Source organism: Thalassophryne amazonica, chromosome 2, assembly GCF_902500255.1.
Source record: "Thalassophryne amazonica chromosome 2, fThaAma1.1, whole genome shotgun sequence".
Lineage (NCBI taxonomy): Eukaryota > Metazoa > Chordata > Actinopteri > Batrachoidiformes > Batrachoididae > Thalassophryne > Thalassophryne amazonica.
The window spans coordinates 19,048,754-19,072,370 of NC_047104.1; the positions used below are offsets into that span (position 1 = coordinate 19,048,754).

Consider the following 23,617-nt stretch of genomic DNA (forward strand, 5'->3'; position numbering starts at 1 on the left):
AGAGACAGGCACCTGGAAACCCTTCAAAAAAGTTATCTGGCTTTTGGTGAAAATTTTATGGGCTTCACAGAGAATAAGGACTTTAACTACAGCTTTAAGGACCCCTTTAAGGACGGTCGGTGCACCGCGCTCCAAGCTGCGACGTCGCGGCACAAACCACTGGATCATTTCTAAACGGATGGCTCTGTGGATACGAGACTGTCGTGTGCTCTTTCTCTGGTTATCACAAGAGCTGGACATCAGCCATTTTCCGGCAGATTTCACTTTTAACAAGAGATTTTGTCATGGAAAGCCGCGCGGAGGCTTCGTGCGTCACGACCGATTCGCTGATGAAGCGAGACAAAGGAACACCTCCGTTTCGGAGTGTTAGAGGACAAGTTTGGACATGTCTAGCTCTCCACAAGTTCTCTTATACTCACTCGACTGGTAAGCACTGAAAGCCGAGATAGACATGTCCAAACTTGTCCTCTTTGTCTCGCTTCATCAGCGAATCGGTCGTGATGCGCGAAGCCTCCGCGCGGCTTTCCATGACAAAATCTCTTGTTAAAAGTGAAATCTGCCGGAAAATGGCTGATGTCCAGCTCTTGTGATAATCAGAGAAAGAGCACACGACAGTCTCGTATCCACAGAGCCATCAGCTTAGAAATGATCCAGTGGCTTGTGCCGCGACGTCGCAGCTCGGAGCGTGGCGCACCGACCGTCCTTAAAAGGGTCCTTAAAGGGGTCCTTAAAGCTGTAGTTAAAGTCCTTATTCTCTGTGAAGCCCGTAAAATTTTCACCAAAAGCCAGATAACTTTTTCGAATGGTTTCCAGGTGCCTGTCTCTAACAGCTTCTGAAAAAATTCTGATGGAAAAAAGTCCTTTTCATTCCGCCATTTACAGACAATGAAAATCCCACGAGGGGGCGGGACCACTCCTTCCACAAGGCGTGCTCACAGGCGAATGACGTCACCGACAGGCGTGGAAAAACTCACGCATGCGCACGAGGGTTCAAGCATGTCTGACATAAAAACATATGAATGAAATCCATATAGTTTTTAAAAAAAATAAAAAGGACCGTTACTTTATGGACACACCACGTACAGTGAGCAGGTCTCAATGCTGTACAGCAAAGTGCTGAGGACACAAGCTTGGTAGACTCTGATTTTGGTATTCAGTATCAGCTTCTATTTTCCCAAACTCACCTTGTCACTCTGGCCTTTACAGTGGTTGCCTTACTAATCCGTTTGTTAACTTCTGCATCCACCGACAGTTTGTGGGTGATGGTAGCACCCAGATACTTGAAGGAGTCCACAGGTTCAAGCAGATGACTATCTATGACAATGGAGGGTGGTTTCTCAACTCCTTGGCTTATGACATTTATCTTCTTTAGGCTGATGGGCAATAAAAATTCATTACATACATGAGAGAATTTGTTCATGAGTGACTGCAGAGCTTTCTCTGTGTGTGCAACCAAAGATGCAAAGAGCATCTCCCACACAAGAATGCATCTGACTTTTGTTTTTGCTCTCAGATGGGGTAGGTTGTAAAGTTTACCATCAGATCATGTGTGTAGGTAGATGCCTTCAGAACAGTTATCAAATGCATACAGTGAGGAAAATAAGTTTTGAACACCCTGCGATTTTGTAAGTTCTCTCACTTAGAAATCGTGGAGGGGTCTGAAATTTTCATTTTAGGTGCATGTCCATTGTGAGAGACATAATCTAAAAAAAAAAAAATTCTGGAAATCACAATGTATGATTTTTTAATAATTTATTTGTATGTTACTGCGGCAAATAAGTATTTGAACACCTGTGAAAATCAATGTTAATATTTGATACAGTAGGCTTTGTTTGCAATTACAGAGGTCAAATGTTTCCTGTAGTTCTTGACCAAGTTTTCACACACTGCAGCAGGGATTTTGGTCCACTCCTCCATACAGATCTTCTCCAAATCTTTCAGGTTTGGAGTTTAAGCTCCCTACAAAGATTTTCTATTGAGTTCAGGTCTGGAGACTGGCCAGGCCACTCCAGGACCTTGAAATGCTTCTTACAGAGCCCCTCCTTAGTTGCCCTGGCTGTGTGTTTGGGGTCATTGTTATGCTGGAAGACGCAGCCATGACCCATCTTCAACGTTCTTACTTAGGGAAGGAGGTTGTTTGCCAAAATATCGCAATACATGACCCCATCCATCCTCCCTTCAATACGGTGCAGTCGTCCTGTCCCCTTTGCAGAAGAGCACCCCAGAGCATGATGTTTCCACCCCCATGCTTCATGGTTGGGATGGTTTTCTTGGGGTTGTTCTCATCCTCTAAACATGGTAAGTGGAGTTGATTCCAAAAAGCTCTACTTTGGTCTCATCTGACCACATGACCATGCCTCCTCTGGATCATCCAGATGGTCACTGGTGAACTTCAAATGGGCCTGGACATGTGCTGGCTTGAGCAGGGGGACCTTGCTGCCCTGCAGGATTTTAAACCATGACAGCATCATGTGTTACTAATGTAATCTTTGTGACTGTGGTCCCAGCTCTCTTCAGGTCATTGACCAGGTCCTCCTGTGTAGTTCTGAGCTTTCTCAGAATCATCCTTACCCCACAAAGTGAGATCTTGAATGGAATCCCAGACCTAGGGAGATTGACAGCCATCTTGTGTTTCTTCCACTTTCTAATAAATAATCATAACAGTTGTCGTCTTCTACCAAGCTGCTTGCCTGTTGTCCTGTAGTCCATCCCAGCCTTGTGCAGGTCTACAGTTTTGTCCCTGGTGTCCTTAGACAGCTCTTTGGTCATGCTATGGTGGACAGGTGTGTGAACAGGTGTCTTTTATACAGGTTACAAGTTCAAACAGGTGCAATTAATACAGGTAAAGAGTGCAGAATAAGAGGGCTTCTTAAAGAAAAATTAACAGGTCTGTGAGAGCCAGAATTCTTGCTGGTTGGTAGGTGTTCAAATACTTATTTGCAGCAGTAACATACAAATAAATTATTAAAAAAATCATACATTGTGATTTCCAGAATTTTTTTTTAGATTATGTCTCTCACAGTGGACATGCACTTAAGATGAAAATTTCAGACCCCTCCATGATTTCTAAGTGGGAGAACTTGCAAAACCGCAGGGTGTTCAAATACTTATTTTCCTCACTGTATGAAAGAAGGAGGGAGAAGAAGATGCCAAACAAGGTTGGTGCAAGAACACATCCCTATTTGACTCCACTGCAAATATTGAAGGCTTTGACTGTAGATCCATCATATTTGTGCATCTTTATCGGTGATTGTTTCTCCAGTTTTCAACTTCAGGAGAGCTGTCTTCTTCACTGTTCGTCCCCGTGCCTTCTTGATCCCATCATACATTCCCTGAACATCGCCAGTATCTGCAGCATGCTGAATGCCTTGACATAGTAGGAGCCAGTAATCATTCGCACAGGATGTTGCTGCTTGTAGTGCCACCTTCTTGGTATTCTTTAGAATGGCTGATGTTCTTGGGTTTGGATTGCCCTTGCAGTCTACAAGCGCTGTGGACTTGGCCTTCAAACTTGACTTCATGACTTCTGCATTTGCTTCAAACCAGTCTGTATTTCTCCTCAGTTTCTTCCCAAAGGTGGCAATAGCAGTGTTGTATATGGAGTTATGGAGGAGATCCCACTTACCCTGTATATCCAGGTTCTCATCGTAGTTGCTGGCTAAGTCTGCTTGAAGCGCTTCCTTGAATTCACTTTGCATCCAGCGTAGTTTTCCTGTTACAGGGATCCACTTGATGGAAACCTGGTTTCTGGGAGTGCAGCAGTGTCGATGTTGAGTTGTGATTTGGCGCTATATAAAAAAAAAATTGATTGATTGATTGATTGTAATTTCCAGGTCTATCACAGCATTTTTCCTGGTGTCATCAATTTGCTCAGGCCACTTCACACATAATATGAAGTTGGGCGAAAGAAGCAGGAAACGGCCAAAAAAACATGAAAAAAAAGAATTGGGGAAAAATTCCACCTGCTGGCGGGAGGGACACACGTGAACAATACCACGGTGATGGTTTCGTGCATGTTAGAGATGGGACACCACATCATGCACACACAGCAGTGGTAGGAATTAGATGTGCAAATGTACATAAATCAACGGAAATGTCTAAGAAATGTTATCATGGAATCCAGGAATGGTATCATGATTCTGGAGAAGCATTTAGAAAGGACTGTGCAATGTCACTCCAACTGCACAGACCGTATGACTGCTCCATTGATTTACTTCAAGGCCAGTTCCTCCCTGCAGTTGGTTGTACAATCTATCGCACCCAGAGAGGGGATCAATGTGCATCGTGTGGCCTGGGGGTTCCAGTATCTGGTGGACTGGGAGGGTTATGGACCTGCCCGAGGAGCGCTCCTGGGTGCCGCAGGGCCTCATCTTAGACCCCTCCCTTCTCTGTGACTTTTACCATACACACCTGGGCTGGCCTGGTGGGTCACCTGGGGACTTCCTTTGAAGGGAGGTACTGTTGTACTGGCTTGGTGTTTGCTCTGCTCTGCTTCCCATTCCTCTGTATCTTCCCCAGGTGCTACACTACTGCGCTGATTACCTCACCTGTCAGCAATCATCACACCTGCATAAAAGCCCTGGTTCATTCACTTGACCTTCTTCAGAAACTCAGTATTCGCTCTGTGGTAACCTGGCCTCTTTATCCTCTGTGGTAGTGTTTTCATGTTGCTTGTGTCCCAGTGTTACTCATTTTTGACTCGCCTTCTATTCCTCTTTCTACAGCATTCCAGCCTCCTATCAGCTCCATGTGCAGCTGCCTGGTTCTGGTTCCCTGCTACTCCACCCATTTTGGTCCAGTCTATGACTCTAGGCTTCGGTGTCTCAACCAATATTCCATAATCATTTATTTGTGTCATTCAATAAACTGTAACATTGCTTTTCATCACAGCTCCCTGCATTTTTCAGTCCTATCTTGGTTCCTTAGGCTCAACCATAAGACATCGCACATAAACATGGGAATGACTGACAGCTGCCGGGCTCTCCGTGGGGTTTATATTGACAGATTGCAATGTAAAGGTTAAAGCAAAACTGTGGACCCCAAGCAGAAAACCACATTGATGTTAAAAGTTCAGCCTTTATTTACTGTTGATAAAAGAGTTAGATTCAGCCCACAGAGTAATATCAGTCCGTTCAATCACAGCATCCATGTGGGACAAAAGGTTGGCGGGTGAACAGATGATACAGGTAGCAGGTCAAAACACAACTGGAAGGGAGTCTATGAGGGAATGTTCTCTGGGTGGGAATTCACAATTGGGTTAAGCAGTTATACAGGTAGAGGACCAGAGCATAATCACACCAGGCAAACAATCCAAAAATGAGCAGAAAAGGCTTCTGAAAGTAAATATTTTGTTTTTATAGCAAATGTTAAATGGTAAAATGGTAAATGGACTGCATTTATATAGCGCTTTTCCATCTGAATCAGAAGCTCAAATGATGCCTTGCCATCACACCCATTCACACAGACCCACCGATATCAGGGTGTTGCCATGCAAGGTGTTCACTAGACACTGGGAGCAAACTGGGGATTTGGAAACTTGCCCAAGGGCTCTTAGTGATTTTCTGGTTAGGCTGGGGTTTGAACTGAGGATCCTCTGGTCTCAAGCCAAACGCTTAACCACTAGCCCACCACCTCCCTAGTGAAGTAAAAAATGAAGTTATTGAAAATATCCAGTGGAATGACAACATAGTGTAGTCAGGACAATTTGCACTTAATCTCACAAACATTAAATTATTTATTAATTTTCTTATTCTCTATTCCAGTTAAGGGTCCCAGCAGCCACAAACAGTTGCCCCAAGGCGCTTTACATTGCAAGGCAAGGCCATACAATAATTACGTAAAAACCCCAACGGTCAAAACGACCCCCTGTGAGCAAGCACTTGGCGACAGTGGGAAGGAAAAACTCCCTTTTAACAGGAAGAAACCTCCAGCAGAACCAGGCTCAGGGAGGGGCAGTCTTCTGCTGGGACTGGTTGGGGCTGAGGGAGAGCACCAGGAAAAAGACATGCTGTGGAGGGGAGCAGAGATCAATCACTAATGATTAAATGCAGAGTGGTGCCTACTATGAAGTCCCTAAGATAAGATGGGACCTGATTATTCAAAACCTTATAAGTAAGAAGAAGAATTTTAAATTCTATTCTAGAATTAACTGGAAGCCAATGAAGAGAGGCCAATATGGGTGAGATATGCTCTCCTAGTCCCTGTCAGTACTCTAGCTGCAGCATTTTGAATTAACTGAAGGCTTTTCAGGGAACTTTTAGGACAACCTGATAATAATGAATTACAATAGTCCAGCCTAGAGGAAATAAATGCATGAATTAGTTTTTCAGCATCACTCTGAGACAAGACCTTTCTAATTTTAGAGATATTGCGTAAATGCAAAAAAGCAGTCCTACATATTTGTTTAATATGCGCTTTGAATGACATATCCTGATCAATAATGACTCCAAGATTTCTCACAGTATTACTAGAGGTCAGGGTAATGCCATCCAGAGTAAGGATCTGGTTAGACACCATGTTTCTAAGATTTGTGGGGCCAAGTACAATAACTTCAGTTTTATCTGAGTTTAAAAGCAGGAAATTAGAGGTCATCCATGTCTTTATGTCTGTAAGACAATCCTGCAGTTTAGCTAATTGGTGTGTGTCCTCTGGCTTCATGGATAGATAAAGCTGGGTATCATCTGCGTAACAATGAAAATTTAAGCAATGCCGTCTAATAATACTGCCTAAGGGAAGCATGTATAAAGTGAATAAAATTGGTCCTAGCACAGAACCTTGTGGAACTCCATAATTAACCTTAGTATGTGAAGAAGATTCCCCATTTACATGAACAAATTGTAATCTATTAGATAAATATGATTCAAACCACTGCAGCGCAGTGCCTTTAATACCTATGGCATGCTCTAATCTCTGTAATAAAATTTTATGGTCAACAGTATCAAAAGCAGCACTGAGGTCTAACAGAGCAAGCACAGAGATGAGTCCACTGTCTGAGGCCATAAGAAGATCATTTGTAACCTTCACTAATGCTGTTTCTGTACTATGATGAATTCTAAAACCTGACTGAAACTATTCAAATAGACCATTCCTCTGCAGATGATCAGTTAGCTGTTTTACAACTACCCTTTCAAGAATTTTGAGAGAAAAGGAAGGTTGGAGATTGGCCTATAATTTCGGAGTGCCAGACGACAAGTTGGGACATGTCCAGCTCTCCACAATTTCTCTTATACTCACTCGACTGGTAAGCACTGAAAGCCGAGATAGGCATGTCCCAACTTGTCTTTTAACACTCTGAAACGGAGGTGTTCCTTTGTCTCGCTCTATCAATGGCTCCGTTGTGACACGTGAAGCCTCCGCGCGGCTTTCCATGACAAAATCTCTTGTTAAAAGTGAAATCTGGTGGAAAATGGCTGATGTCCAGCTCTTGTGATAACCAGAGAAATTGCACACGATGGTCCCGGCTCCACAGAGCGATCCGTTTAGAAATGATCTGGTGGTTTCTGCCTCGTCGTCGCAGCGCGGCGCGCCGAGCGCCATTGTGGGCCATCCTTAAAGTTGTAGTAACACTCCTTATTCTCTGTGAAGCTCGTAAAATTTTCACCGAAAGCCAGATAAATTTTTCGAATGGTTTCCAGCTGCATGTCTCTAACAGTTTCTGAAAAAATTCTGATGGAAAAAAAGCCCAAATCATTCCGCCATTTCCTGACAATGAAAATCCGACGAGGGAGCTGGACCACTCCTCCCATAAGGCGTGCTCACAGGCGAATGACGCAACCGACAGGCGTGGAAAAACTCACGCATGCGCACGAAGGTTCAAGCTTGGCTGACGTAAAAACATATGAATCAAATCCATATAGTTTTTGAAAAAAATAAAAAGGACCGTTACTTTATGGACAGACCTCGTATGTAGGTATGTGTGTATGTAGGTATGTGTATATATGTATATATGTATGTATCTACACTAGAGATGTTTATGATGACGGGACTTGAGTTTGTGTTGTGTTAAGTGTGTTTGTAGCATGGCCCAAGCAGAGGGTCACCCCTTAGAGTCTGGTCTGCTTGAGGTTTCTCCCTCAATACATCAGAGGGAGTTTTTCCCTTACCACTGTCGCCTGTGTGCTTGCTCTGGGGGTTGGTAATGAGTATATATGTATGTTTGTAAATATATAAGGGTGGGCATTTATAAGCTTTGCTTCTGCTCACCCCCTTTTGGTCACACATGTCACTGTGGAATTGTCTTGTGTATCAGTTTTTTGTTACTGTTGAGTTTGTGTGCCAAATAAATTCATTCATTCATACAGTGCTGTTACTGACAACAAAAGATCAGATTTGTGCACTCACCTACGGGCAAACTTTTGCCATTGATCTTATCAGCCCAGCCGGCATAGTAGCGAAGAGTCCTTATGCTGCCTTCCAGGTCAACAAAGAAGGACTGCAGGAAAGGTTTCCCTGTATCCAGAGTTTCCAAGGTCTAAGGAAGGAGTAGAATCACACTCAAGTTTCTACACTTTTACTTAAGAGAAGAACCACATGTGGTAAAGCTTCATCAGAATATCCGATGGTTAGGAACCATCCCTGCACCTACCTAATGTGTCCACAAAGACACTACTGGCTTGTGAAATAGTTTATTCACAGCAATGCTATAGTAATAATACATATTTGCCTCCCCACACCCTTTCATCGTCATCATTAAACTTTATTTCATACACATGGTCCATAGTAACACAGAGAAACATACAAAAAAAAAAGACAATAAAAGACCAATTTCATCCATGGCCATGTAAACTGAGGTGCTAATGTTACCACAGTCTGGAAAAGAACCTGACCGAGCTCTGTGCAGGGCTGGTCAGGGTGTGAATGATGCTGTTTACACAATCTGTGAGTCTGCACATGCATCTGTACATGAGGTTTCTGAGCACAGCAGCACAGGTTGGGACACTGACATTTACAAACATCTGACTGGCACTACTCCATCACGGCACCTTAAGCAGCATTCTCATGCCGTCATTGTATGCAACCTGAAGTTTGTGCATACTACTTTGTTTGTAAAATATTGTGCAATACAGTGCTCTTGCTTGCCTCTACTGGTGGTTGGCTCTCACTGCGGTATTGTATCACTTCCTGTTCCGGAGCACAGCGGTGTTTTGCTGTATCTGTTAGCTGTTTAATCTGCGCAGTTAGATTGATCTAGTTACCTAGATTACGATTTGTTTCCCAGTGTAATCTTTACGTGCCTTAACTAAAGCACTCCCTCTGCTGAATCACCTCTAAATTATTTACATGTTATTCACTTTACGTGTTTTTAGGAATCCGCTAGCTTAGCGCAGCTACTAGCTCTTAGCCGGTTTAGCATGGCGGCTTCTCCTGTCTCTCCCGCACTTTTCTGCTCTGGGTGTGAAATGTTTAGTTATTCCTCGGCCTCCTTTAGCGGTAATGGTACTTGTAATAAGTGTAGCATATTCATGGCTTTGGAGGCCAGGCTGGGCGAATTGGAGACTCGGCTCCGCAGCGTGGAAAATTCTACAGCTAGCCAGGCCCCTGTAGTCGGTGCGGACCAAGGTAGCTTAGCCGCCGTTAGTTTCCCTCTGGCAGATCCCGAGCAGCCGGGAAAGCAGGCTGACTGGGTGACTGTGAGGAGGAAGCGTAGCCCTAAACAGAAGCCCCGTGTACACCGCCAACCCGTTCACATTTCTAACCGTTTTTCCCCACTCGGCGACACACCCGCCGAGGAACAAATTCTGGTTATTGGCAACTCTGTTTTGAGAAATGTGAAGTTAGCGACACCAGCAACCATAGTCAATTGTCTTCCGGGGGCCAGAGCAGGCGACACTGAAGGAAATTTGAAACTGCTGGCTAAGGCTAAGCGTAAATTTGGTAAGATTGTAATTCACGTCGGCAGTAATGACACCCGGTTACGCCAATCGGAGGTCACTAAAATTAACATTGAATCGGTGTGTAACTTTGCAAAAACAATGTCGGACTCTGTAGTTTTCTCTGGGCCCCTCCCCAATCGGACCGGGAGTGACATGTTTAGCCGCATGTTCTCCTTGAATTGCTGGCTGTCTGAGTGGTGTCCAAAAAATGAGGTGGGCTTCATAGATAATTGGCAAAGCTTCTGGGGAAAACCTGGTCTTGTTAGGAGAGACGGCATCCATCCCACTTTGGATGGAGCAGCTCTCATTTCTAGAAATCTGGCCAATTTTCTTAAATCCTCCAAACCGTGACTATCCAGGGTTGGGACCAGGAAGCAGAGTTGTAGTCTTACACACCTCTCTGCAGCTTCTCTCCCCCTGCCATCCCCTCATTACCCCATCCCCGTAGAGACGGTGCCTGCTCCCAGACTACCAATAACCAGCAAAAATCTATTTAAGCATAAAAATTCAAAAAGAAAAAATAATATAGCACCTTCAACTGCACCACAGACTAAAACAGTTAAATGTGGTCTATTAAACATTAGGTCTCTCTCTTCTAAGTCCCTGTTAGTAAATGATATAATAATTGATCAACATATTGATTTATTCTGCCTTACAGAAACCTGGTTACAGCAGGATGAATATGTTAGTTTAAATGAGTCAACACCCCCGAGTCACACTAACTGCCAGAACGCTCGTAGCACGGGCCGAGGCGGAGGATTAGCAGCAATCTTCCATTCCAGCTTATTAATTAATCAAAAACCCAGACAGAGCTTTAATTAATTTGAAAGCTTGACTCTTAGTCTTGTCCATCCAAATTGGAAGTCCCAAAATCCAGTTTTATTTGTTGTTATCTATCGTCCTCCTGGTCGTTACTGTGAGTTTCTCTGTGAATTTTCAGACCTTTTGTCTGACTTAGTGCTTAGCTCAGATAAGATAATTATAGTGGGCGATTTTAACATCCACACAGATGCTGAGAATGACTGCCTCAACACTGCATTTAATCTATTATTAGACTCAATGGCTTTGCTCAAAATGTAAATGAGTCCACCCACCACTTTAATCATATCTTAGATCTTGTTCTGACTTATGGTATGGAAATTGAAGACTTAACAGTATTCCCTGAAAACTCCCTTCTGTCTGATCATTTCTTAATAACATTTACATTTACTCTGATGGACTACCCAGCAGTGGGGAATAAGTTTCATTACACTAGAAGTCTTTCAGAAAGCGCTGTAACTAGGTTTAAGGATATGTTTCCTTCTTTATGTTCCCTAATGCCATATACCAACACAGTGCAGAGTAGCTACCTAAACTCTGTAAGTGAGATAGAGTATCTCGTCAATAGTTTTACATCCTCATTGAAGACAACTTTGGATGCTGTAGCTCCTCTGAAAAAGAGAGCTTTAAATCAGAAGTGCCTGACTCCGTGGTATAACTCACAAACTCACAGCTTAAAGCAGATAACCCGTAAGTTGGAGAAGAAATGGCGTCTCACTAATTTAGAAGATCGTCACTTAGCCTGGAAAAAGAGTCTGTTGCTCTATAAAAAAGCCCTCCGTAAAGCTAGGACATCTTACTACTCATCACTAATTGAAGAAAATAAGAACAACCCCAGGTTTCTTTTCAGCACTGTAGCCAGGCTGACAAAGAGTCAGAGCTCTATTGAGCCGAGTATTCCTTTAACTTTAACTAGTAATGACTTCATGACTTTCTTTGCTAATAAAATTTTAACTATTAGAGAAAAAATTACTCATAACCATCCCAAAGACGTATCGTTATCTTTGGCTGCTTTCAGTGATGCCGGTATTTGGTTAGACTCTTTCTCTCCGATTGTTCTGTCTGAGTTATTTTCATTAGTTACTTCATCCAAACCATCAACATGTCTATTAGACCCCATTCCTACCAGGCTGCTCAAGGAAGCCCTACCATTATTTAATGCTTCGATCTTAAATATGATCAATCTATCTTTATTAGTTGGCTATGTACCACAGGCTTTTAAGGTGGCAGTAATTAAACCATTACTTAAAAAGCCATCACTTGACCCAGCTATCTTAGCTAATTATAGGCCAATCTCCAACCTTCCTTTTCTCTCAAAAATTCTTGAAAGGGTAGTTGTAAAACAGCTAACATCTGCAGAGGAATGGTCTATTTGAAGAGTTTCAGTCAGGTTTTAGAATTCATCATAGTACAGAAACAGCATTAGTGAAGGTTACAAATGATCTTCTTATGGCCTCAGACAGTGGACTCATCTCTGTGCTTGTTCTGTTAGACCTCAGTGCTGCTTTTGATACTGTTGACCATAAAATTTTATTACAGAGATTACAGCATGCCATAGGTATTAAAGGCACTGCGCTGCGGTGGTTTGAATCATATTTATCTAATAGATTACAATTTGTTCATGTAAATGGGGAATCTTCTTCACAGACTAAGGTTAATTATGGAGTTCCACAAGGTTCTGTGCTAGGACCAATTTTATTCACTTTATACATGCTTCCCTTAGGCAGTATTATTAGACGGCATTGCTTAAATCTTCTTCACAGACTAAGGTTAATCATGGAGTTCCACAAGGTTCTGTGCTAGGACCAATTTTATTCACTTTATACATGCTTCCCTTAGGCAGTATTATTAGACGGCATTGCTTAAATTTTCATTGTTACGCAGATGATACCCAGCTTTATCTATCCATGAAGCCAGAGGACACACACCAATTAGCTAAACTGCAGGATTGTCTTACAAACATAAGGACATGGATGACCTATAATTTCCTGCTTTTAAACTCAGATAAAACTGAAGTTATTGTACTTGGCCCCACAAATCTTAGAAACATGGTGTCTAACCAGATCCTTACTCTGGATGGCATTACCCTGACCTCTAGTAATACTGTGAGAAATCTTGGAGTCATTTTTGATCAGGATATGTCATTCAAAGCGCATATTAAACAAATATGTAAGACTGCTTTTTTGCATTTACGCAATATCTCTAAAATTAGAAAGGTCTTGTCTCAGAGTGATGCTGAAAAACTAATTCATGCATTTATTTCCTCTAGGCTGGACTATTGTAATTCATTATTATCAGGTTGTCCTAAAAGTTCCCTGAAAAGCCTTCAGTTAATTCAAAATGCTGCAGCTAGAGTACTAACGGGGACTAGAAGGAGAGAGCATATCAATCAATCAATCAATCAACTTTTTTCTTATATAGCGCCAAATCACAGCAAACAGTTGCCCCAAGGCGCTCCATATTGTAAGGCAAGGCCATACAATAATTATAAAAAAACCCCAACGGTCAAAACGACCCCCTATGAGCAAGCACTTGGCCACAGTGGGAAGGAAAAACTCCCTTTTAACAGGAAGAAACCTCCAGCAGAACCAGGCTCAGGGAGGGGCAGTCTTCTGCTGAGACTGGTTGGGGCTGAGGGAAAAAAACAGGAAAAAGACATGCCGTGAAGGGGGGCAGAGATCGATCACTAATGATTAAATGCAGAGTGATGCATACGGAGCAAAAAGAGAAAGAAACAGTGCATCATGGGAACCCCCCCACAATCTACGTCTAAAGCAGCATAACCAAGGGATGGTCCAGGGTCACCCGATCCAGCCCTAACAAGCCTTAGCGAAAAGGAAAGTTTTAAGCCTAATCTTAAAAGTAGAGAGGGTATCTGTCTCCCTGATCTGAATTGGGAGCTGGTTCCACAGGAGAGGAGCCTGAAAGCTGAAGGCTCTGCCTCCCATTCTACTCTTACAAACCCTAGGAACTACAAGTAAGCCCGCAGTCTGAGAGCGAAGCGCTCTAATGGGGTAATATGGTACTACGAGGTCCCTAAGATAAGATGGGACCTGATTATTCAAAACCTTATAAGTAAGAAGAAGAATTTTAAATTCTATTCTAGAATTAACAGGAAGCCAATGAAGAGAGGCCAACACGGGTGAGATATGCTCTCTCCTGCTAGTCCCCGTCAGTACTCTAGCTGCAGCATTCTGAACCAACTGAAGGCTTTTTAGGGAACTTTTAGGACAACCTGATAATAATGAATTACAATAGTCCAGCCTAGAGGAAATAAATGCATGAATTAGTTTTTCAGCATCACTCTGAGACAAGACCTTTCTGATTTTAGAAATATTGCGTAAATGCAAAAAGGCAGTCCTACATATTTGTTTAATATGCGCTTTGAATGACATATCCTGATCAAAAATGACTACAAGATTTCTCACAGTATTACTAGAGATCAGGGAAATGCCATCCAGAGTAACGATCTGGTTAGACACCATGCTTCTAAGATTTGTGGGGCCAAGTACAATAACTTCAGTTTTATCTGAGTTTAAAAGCAGGAAATTAGAGGTCATCCATGTCTTTATGTCTGTAAGACAATCCTGCAGTTTAGCTAATTGGTGCGAATCCTCTGGCTTCATGGATAGATAAAGCTGGGTATCATCTGCGTAACAATGAAAATTTAAGCAATACCGTCTAATAATACTGCCTAAGGGAAGCATGTATAAAGTGAATAAAATTGGTCCTAGCACAGAACCTTGTGGAACTCCATAATTAACTTTAGTCTGTGAAGAAGATTCCCCATTTACACGAACAAACTGTAATCTATTAGACAAATATGATTCAAACCACCGCAGCGCAGTGCCTTTAATACCTATGACATGCTCTAATCTCTGTAATAAAATTTTATGGTCAACAGTATCAAAAGCAGCACTGAGGTCCAACAGAACAAGCACAGAGATAAGTCCACTGTCCGAAGCCATAAGAAGATCATTTGTAACCTTCACTAATGCTGTTTCTGTACTATGATGAATTCTAAAACCTGACTGAAACTCTTCAAATAGACCATTCCTCTGCAGGTGATCAGTTAGCTGTTTTACAACTACCCTCTCAAGAATCTTTGAGAGAAAAGGAAGGTTGGAGATTGGCCTATAATTAGCTAAGATAGCTGGGTCAAGTGATGGCTTTTTAAGTAATGGTTTAATTGCTGCCACCTTAAAGGCCTGTGGTACATAACCAACTAACAAAGATAGATTGATCATATTTAAGATTGAAGCATTAAATAATGGTAGGACTTCCTTGAGCAGCCTGGCAGGAATGGGGTCTAATAAACATGTTGATGGTTTGGATGAAGTAACTAATGAAAATAACTCAGACAGAACAATCGGAGAGAAAGAGTCTAACCAAATACCGGCATCACTGAAAGCAGCCAAAGATAACGATACATCTTTGGGATGGTTATGAGTCATTTTTTCTCTAATAGTCAAAATTTTGTTAGCAAAGAAAGTCATGAAGTCATTACTAGTTAAAGTTAATGGAATACTCAGCTCAATAGAGCTCTGACTCTTTGTCAGCCTGGCTACAGTGCTGAAAAGAAACCTGGGGTTATTCTTATTTTCTTCAATTAGTGATGAGTAGAAAGATGTCCTAGCTTTACGGAGGGCTTTTTTATAGAGCAACAAACTCTTTTTCCAGGCTAAGTGAAGATCTTCTAAATTAGTGAGACGCCATTTCCTCTCCAACTTACGGGTTATCTGCTTTAAGCTACGAGTTTGTGAGTTATACCACGGAGTCAGACACTTCTGATTTAAAGCTCTCTTTTTCAGAGGAGCTACAGCATCCAAAGTTGTCTTCAAAGAGGATGTAAAACTATTGACGAAATACTCTAACTCCCTTACAGAGTTTAGGTAGCTACTCTGCTCTGTGTTGGTATATGACATTAGAGAACATAAAGAAGGAATCATATCCTTAAACCTAGTTACAGCGCTTTCTGAAAGACTTCTAGTGTAATGAAACTTATTCCCCACTGCTGGGTAGTCTATCAGGGTAAATGTAAATGTTATTAAAAAATGATCAGACAGAAGGGAGTTTTCAGGGAATACTGTTAAGTCTTCTATTTCCATACCATAAGTCAGAACAAGATCTAAGATATGATTAAAGTGGTGGGTGGACTCATTTACTTTTTGAGCAAAGCCGATAGAGTCTAATAATAGATTAAATGCAGTGTTGAGGCTGTCATTCTCAGCATCTGTGTGGATGTTAAAATCGCCCACTATAATTATTTTATCTGAGCTAAGCACTAAGTCAGACAAAAGGTCTGAAAATTCACAGAGAAACTCACAGTAACGACCAGGTGGACGATAGATAATAACAAATAAAACTGGTTTTTGGGACTTCCAATTTGGATGGACAAGACTAAGAGACAAGCTTTCAAATGAATTAAAGCTCTGTCTAGGTTTTTGATTAATTAATAAGCTGGAATGGAAGATTGCTGCTAATCCTCCGCCACGGCCCGTGCTACGAGCATTCTGACAGTTAGTGTCTCATATCTCACCCATATTGGCCTCTCTTCATTGGCTTCCTGTTAATTCTAGAATAGAATTTAAAATTCTTCTTCTTACTAATAAGGTTTTGAATAATCAGGTCCCTTCTTATCTTAGGGACCTCATAGTACAATATCACCCCAATAGAGCGCTTCGCTCTCAGACTGCAGGCTTACTTGTAGTTCCTAGGGTTTGTAAGAGTAGAACGGGAGGCAGAGCCTTCAGCTTTCAGGCTCCTCTCCTGTGGAACCAGCTCCCAATTCAGATCAGGGAGACAGACACCCTCTCTACTTTTAAGATTAGGCTTAAAACTTTCCTTTTTGCTAAAGCTTATAGTTAAGGCTGGATCAGGTGACCCTGACCCATCCCTTAGTTATGCTGCTATAGACTTAGACTGCTGGGGGTTTCCCATAATGCACTGAGTGTTTCTTTCTCTTTTTGCTCTGTATGCACCACTCTGCATTTAATCATTAGTGATTGATCTCTGCTCCCCTCCACAGCATGTCTTTTTCCTGGTTCTCTCCCTCAGCCCCAACCAGTCCCAGCAGAAGACTGCCCCTCCCTGAGCCTGGTTCTGCTGGAGGTTTCTTCCTGTTAAAAGGGAGTTTTTCCTTCCCACTGTCGCCAAGTGCTTGCTCACAGGGGGTCGTTTTGACCATTGGGGTTTTTACGTAATTATTGTATGGCCTTGCCTTACAATATAAAGCGCCTTGAGGCAACTGTTTGTTGTGATTTGGCGCTATATAAATAAAATTGATTGAACTGATTAATGCCGCCACAGGTGGGCAGTGTACATTGAAGTGCAATATGCTTTAAAAAGTGCAGTTTTAACAGGTACAGAGCACATAGAGAACTTACGAACAAGCATATTAGCTTGTGCATATTGAATACAACGCTGCCTGTGAATGTCTCTATCATCAGACAGGTCAGCGGTTATGTAATGTCCCAAGTATTTCACTTCATCACACACTTGGAGGATGCTGCCCGACAGAGAGAAGGCAGGAAAACACAATTTAGAGTCCTCATTACTTCTGACAATCATGATGTTGCTCTTTTTTGCATTGTATTTAATATCAAAGTCTATACCGTACTGAGCGCAAACCTTTAACAGCTGCTGCAACCCAGCGCTACACGGACAGAAGATTACAAGGTCATCGGCGTACATTAGGTGGTTTATGGTTGTATGGCCAACCCCACAGCCAGTCCTACATTGATTCAGCAGATTAGACAGATCGTCCATATACACATTAAAAAGGCAAGGCGAGAGAATGCTGCCTTGTCTTACCCCATTCCTCACATGAAAGGGAGAAGATACATAGTTTCCCCATTTCACACACACAGACTGGTGAGCATACCAATACACTAAAATTCTCAATAAATATTTCGGAACTCCTCTATTGTACAGTTTATGAAACAATTTTTCATGATTTACATGGTCAAACGCTTTTGAGGCATCAATAAAACACATAAAAATTGTGGTATTGTGCCAGTTATAAAAGTCTAAGATCTCCTTGAGAGCAAAAATGCACATATCAGTGCCAAGGTTTGGCTTAAAACCAAATTGATTGTCAGATGTCACCGTGAATTTCTCAATTCTATTAGGTATAGCCCTCTCCACGACTTTTGATACAGTACTGGCTAGAGCTATAGGCCGATAGTTGTCTTTGCTATTTATTTTGCCAACCTTATCCTTTACAATAGGCACTAAAAACACAGACAGTATAGAATTAGGTAAAATACCATGAATTAAAAACCCAGTGAAACAAATAGCTAACAAGGGAAAGAGTTTCCTGGTTGCAAATTTTAAATGCTCAGCAGATATTTTATCCGCATCACATGTCCTATTATTACTCAGATTCATAACAATATCACTAACTTCTTGTGTAGAAATGACCACTTCCTCGTGTTTGTCTATATTGTTCATCACAAATGAATTACTTTTAATACAATTAAACAGTTCATAATAATGATTCCGCCATAATTGAATAATTTCATCAGGTCCATTTGCACAATCTATATTAGTTGGCAAGGATGTTTTTAAATTGTTCATTGTTTTTATTTCTTTCCAGAATTCGGTAGGACTATTCTGCTGTAGTTTCTTTGCAAGTGACTCAAATTTCAAAGCGTTTTCATTCCTCTTAAAAAAGCGTAAGGCATATTTAAAATGAGTATTTGCCCGTTTCTTATAATCAAACACAGGACCATGTCTAGGTTTGCCTGATTCAGCCCACAGTTTAAAAGCCCTTCTAGCTTCAGCATGAAGCTCTTCTGCATATTCATTCCACCCTGGCTTGGCTTGGAACTTTTTAGTTTTATACAAGGACCTACTAGAGATAAGAAGAGAGTCTATAATTTTCTCATACAGTAAGCACAGTTCTGCGCCATATTGTGCATTTTTACAATTTATGTCAGAACAAACCACTGTGCTTTTTGGCAACCCAATATTACTTAGCCATAAGTCAGACTGGATGTAATACAAGTTTAAATCCTGCGCATTCAGCTTGTCCCAATAAATTTTTCCTTCTTGTGTCTCATTATTCATGGGCAAAAGTGTGGTTAAATTGCCCACATTTATAGACAAGGAAAAAGGGACATGGTCAGATGTAGCAAGTTCACAATTTATCCTCATAGCCTCTAAAGAGTCATGTGCATCCTCAGAGCAGATACAATGGTCTAACCATGATGTTGTGTGCCACGTTTCACTAATGTAAGTGTAGCTATCCACAGGCAAAAGCATTTCACTGGAGAGAATTAAGTCATTGTTGGAACAGAACTGCTTTAAGTGATTACCAAATAAGGATTTACAGTCTCTCACATCAGCATTCATATCACCCAAGATGTAAACACAAGTAGATGTATTGTCTTGGATAAATGACACAATACAGGCTAACCTATTAAGGTATTCATCCTCATTATGGGGGCTTTCATAGGGTGTATATATTCAGTATAATGAACTTTTTATTTCCACAGCTGAAATCAATTCCTATAGCCCAGTCAACATCCAGTCTTATCACTTTAATCAGCTGGTCCAATCTCTTATGCCACAACACTGCAACACCTCCAGAGATTCTGCCCCGCACTAACTTGGTGCTACAGTCAGTGGTAGAGTCACCTGCTCCATAGAAGTCTGCGTGCAGGGAGTTAAGTCTCTCTAAGTCCTGCTTTGCCAAAAAAGTATCCTGGACGCACAGTACATCACACATTTCCAACAATTTATCCACCACAAGACGGCGTGATTTATCAGCCTCAGTATGTCCCACGCGCAATCCGCGCACATTGTATGACACAATATTAATGTTCATTTATTTGGGGGCGATTTTTCCCGTGCCAGGGCGTGGCTGCTCTCCTGAGACGCCAGGTGCAATCACAGGTACGGGGCACTGCAACTCCGCCTCACTTCCTGATCCAAGTGCCACGCTCTCAGTATTCGCTCTGGGTTTGTGTGGCTCAAAGTAACGGTGGACATAGGTCCCCGCTGGCCAAAGTTGTGGGTCGTAAAGTTCAGACACTTCATTACACTCTGCCGTGACCTGAAATGAACTAAATCGATTGCGACTGGAGTCAATCCTCCGACACGTAACACGCTTCCCCAGTTTCCCAGACAGATAAGAGGATAGGGTGTCAGCTTCAAGCTCAGGAGAGAACCGAGTGGCAAACACACTCACCAGTTTGGTTCTAATCACTGGGATGTCGTCCTCGGCTCCTGTACCGATTATACCAATATTTCTGCGCTGCTCCTTCTTAGGGCGTGCGTCCACTTTCACACCATTACGCAGCGCCACTGCGATTGGAGACCTTGTGCGCTTTTGGGGCACTTTCTTCACCACAGTGCTCCATGTTTGCGATGCCGGATGCAGGAGCCGGTGTTTCTGCCTCCGCAAACGCTGCCGCTCCGTCCGACCACTCCGGCAAACCGCAGATGCTCTCGACAGCCGCCAACCGGCGATCCATAGCCACTGTGCTCGCACTAAGGTTCTCATTCACACTGGCTTGAGTCTCCATAGCTGCTCTCAGACTTGAAACTTCCCTGCTCAGCTGCTCCACTCGACTGAGCAGAGCTGAAGCATCCAAGCTGCCGAATCCGACAGGTGGTAGCTCATCCAAGTAGTGTGAGACGAACCTGGGCATGTCCTCTCCACATTCATTAAGCACCTTTAGGCGGACTTTGATGTTATTTGTGTCCTTTTGGGGGCCTTTGTGCCTGATGCAGCGCACTGAAGTCACGCACATTTCAAACAACAGACGTTTGGACTCTTCAATCCACTCAGATGAAAAACTGCTTGAAACTAGCAATATAATTTCATCTTGTGTCAGAGTTCTCATTTTGATTACAATAAAGTTTCGAAGTTCATCCTCTATAACGACCCCCTGCTCACAGGGGGTCGTTTTGACCGTTGGGGTTTTACATAATTATTGTATGGCCTTGCCTTACAATATAAAGCGCCTTGGGGCAACTGTTTGTTGTGATTTGGCGCTATATAAAAAAATTGATTGATTGATAATCACTCTCCCATCTACAGTTTCATACACAAAAATCTCAGATTTTGCTTGAGGGCCACCAGCTCCACCAGCACGCACTGCTGCCCCTGCTGCCATCTTTATTCAAATATGTTTAAATTGTCCCCCAATATACTGAAATAAAAGATTAAGAAATTAATATGCTATGACAGACAGCCAAGTATCGCTGTCCTAACTTGATGGCGGCAAACGTAACTGTAACCCAGGCCACTGAATGTGCCAAAGTAGAACTAATTAAAAGAAAATTGTTTTCATATAGAGACTGTGCAAAACAAAAATAAGGAATAAAAGAGAAAAGGAAGAAATAAAGAAAATAAAATGAGTACACTGGGATAAAATGAACAGACCATGCGCCTGTTATTAACTATTTTTTCATTACAATTCATTTTATTATTTTAAAACACTTGTAGGCCCAGAGAGCAGACTTTAGTCTGCAGTGAAAATCCTCCTAAAATTTAGCATACCACCAAGCTTCTCCCATTGTTATATAACTGAGCTGAGAGAAAGAACTATAAATAGGGGATGCCTTTCACACAGACCCAAGATTTTACAGTGTCACAACCAATGCAATCAAGAAGGATCAGCTCTAAGGAGGCTTTAGCAATGCTACAGAGCATGTCGGACTGTGAATCTGATGGTGGAAATGTGGGCAACTTTGCATTTCAGAATGAAAGTTTCGTCACCGATTCTTTAAGTACTGCTCTTGCACAATAGCCCAGCAGATTAAGTCTATATATGGAAAAATCTTTCAGTTGGTGATGCAAGCATCAAACTTGGTACATATATTTTCCAAACATAGTTGAATAAATAAAGCACATTAGCCACCCAAACAAATCAATATGGCGGCGACCTACACCAAAATATTGCATATTCCTACCTTGAATGCTTGTAAAAACTGATCTGCGGTTTATATTGTGGAATTTATGCCTTTTTTGTCTTCCAAACATGATGAGAGATATTTGTGAATAGTTATGTTATGAACCATTGTCATCAAACGTAGAGACAGACTGGAGTAAATGTTGCCTTTGTCAGATTGATAAAGATGAAGATCTTAAATCTCCACCAACCCGTTATCAAACAGACAGAGATAATGATGGGTACGTTATGCTTGCAAGAAATATTCCTCTTTTAATGCAATTCATCAGATGCCAATCAAACTAGACCCCAATCGGCTAGATCAAGGTAGTGGCATAGAAGAAACACTAAGGAAAAACAATGCTAAATATCACCAAAGCTGTAGACTTTCATTTAGCAATAGTAAGCTTGAAAGGGCACGCAAACGATCTGCTGCTACAAATATTTCCGATGATGCCCATAGTGTACCTACAAAACGTACACGGAGCTCTCTTGAAGACAAAGTATGTTTCTTGTGTGAAAAAGAGGCTCCAAAATCTGAACTTTGGTATGCTATGACGATGGATTTAGATAAGTGATTAAACGAATGCGCTAGAAATTTGAATGATGTTAGATTGATGACCAGACTAAGTGGTGGTGATATTGTTGCACAGGAACTAAAATATCATCGTTCTTGTCTCACAGCCCTTTACAACAGGGAGAGGGCTTATTTTTCAAGTCAAAGTAATCAGGAAAAAATGGCAACCAGAGAGAAAGAGGCACATCCTATCGTCTTTTCAGAGCTTCTTGTCTATATTGTTGAGTCGAGAATAGGTACTGATGGTCCGATGGTTTTTGTCTGGCTGATCTTGTGAATCTCTATAATCAACATTTGGTACAATAGAGGCACCAAGTGTTAATTCCACGAGACTTAAAGACAAGTTGTTGTAAGAGATCCCTGGACTAGAAGCTCACAAGAAAGGTAGGGATATTTTATTAGCCTATAAGGAAGACAGCGGCAAAGCATTACCACAGGTGATGGACTATTCCGAGGCACTAATTGTGGCAAAAGCAACAAAGATTTTGCATAAACATATGGTGGAACATAAAATGCCTTTTCAAGGATCTTTCCACGACAATTGTATTGAAGATTCAATGCCATCTCTTCTTGTACAGTTTGTCTGCATGATTGAGCATGGTGCTGATATAAAATCTCAGCTAAGATTTGGTGCTTCGAAAACAGACTTGGCACAGCTGCTTCAGTACAACTGTTACGCAAAATACAGAGAAGAGGCTAAAACCTTCAGGCATTCTAAAGACCGTGAGACTCCATTTCCTGTATTTATCGGAATGTCAACTTATTCAAAAACAAGAAAAAGGGTATTAGTTGAAATGCTTCATGATCACGGTATTAGCATCTCTTATGATAGGGTGCTTGAAATATCTGCTCAACTAGGCGATGCAGCGGTCTCCCAATTCAATATGGAAGGTATTGTTTATCCATCAATTCTTAGAAAGGATATTTTTACTACTGCTGCTATGGATAACACTGACCACAATCCATCTTCTACGTCTGTATCAACATCATTTCATGGAACTAGTATTTCCATTTTTCAGCATCCAACATCGGATAACAAAGGTGAGGTGTGGGAGAGATTACCAGTAAATTCGAAAGCTAAAAAAGTTCCTGAACTGCCAGACTCATTTACCAACACACAACCGGCTTATTTCACTGAAAAACAGCCCAAGCCTTCAATAGTTGATAGTCCTCTTTCAGTTCCAACTTTACAGCTTCAGCCAGAATATGAATGGTTACAAAAGGTCAATCTCATGAAGTCAATGTAACATGGTCATCACATCATGCATCTGAAAGCAGAAGCCCACCTTTTGAAGTTAGCATAACATCTTTGTTACCATTACTCAGGGACCAAGCACACTCCGTTGCCTCAATCAGACATGTAATGGATAAAATTAGTGATATTGTGTCTGTGTTGAACCCTAATCAGATTCCTGTGATTGCTGCTGATCAGCCTATCTATGCAACTG

The 23,617-nt window shown here is 41.8% G+C and overlaps 1 protein-coding gene across 1 annotated transcript in view; it reads right to left on the minus strand.

The window, feature by feature from the left end:
- The window catches only part of aldh1a3 (aldehyde dehydrogenase 1 family, member A3), a 196,393-nt gene that overhangs the window by 109,006 nt on the left and 63,770 nt on the right, over positions 1-23,617 (minus strand). Inside the window, exon 4 of the mRNA XM_034184024.1 lies at positions 8,341-8,470. Coding sequence (XP_034039915.1) covers positions 8,341-8,470 — 130 coding nt within the window. The remainder of the gene's footprint in view (positions 1-8,340; positions 8,471-23,617) is intronic.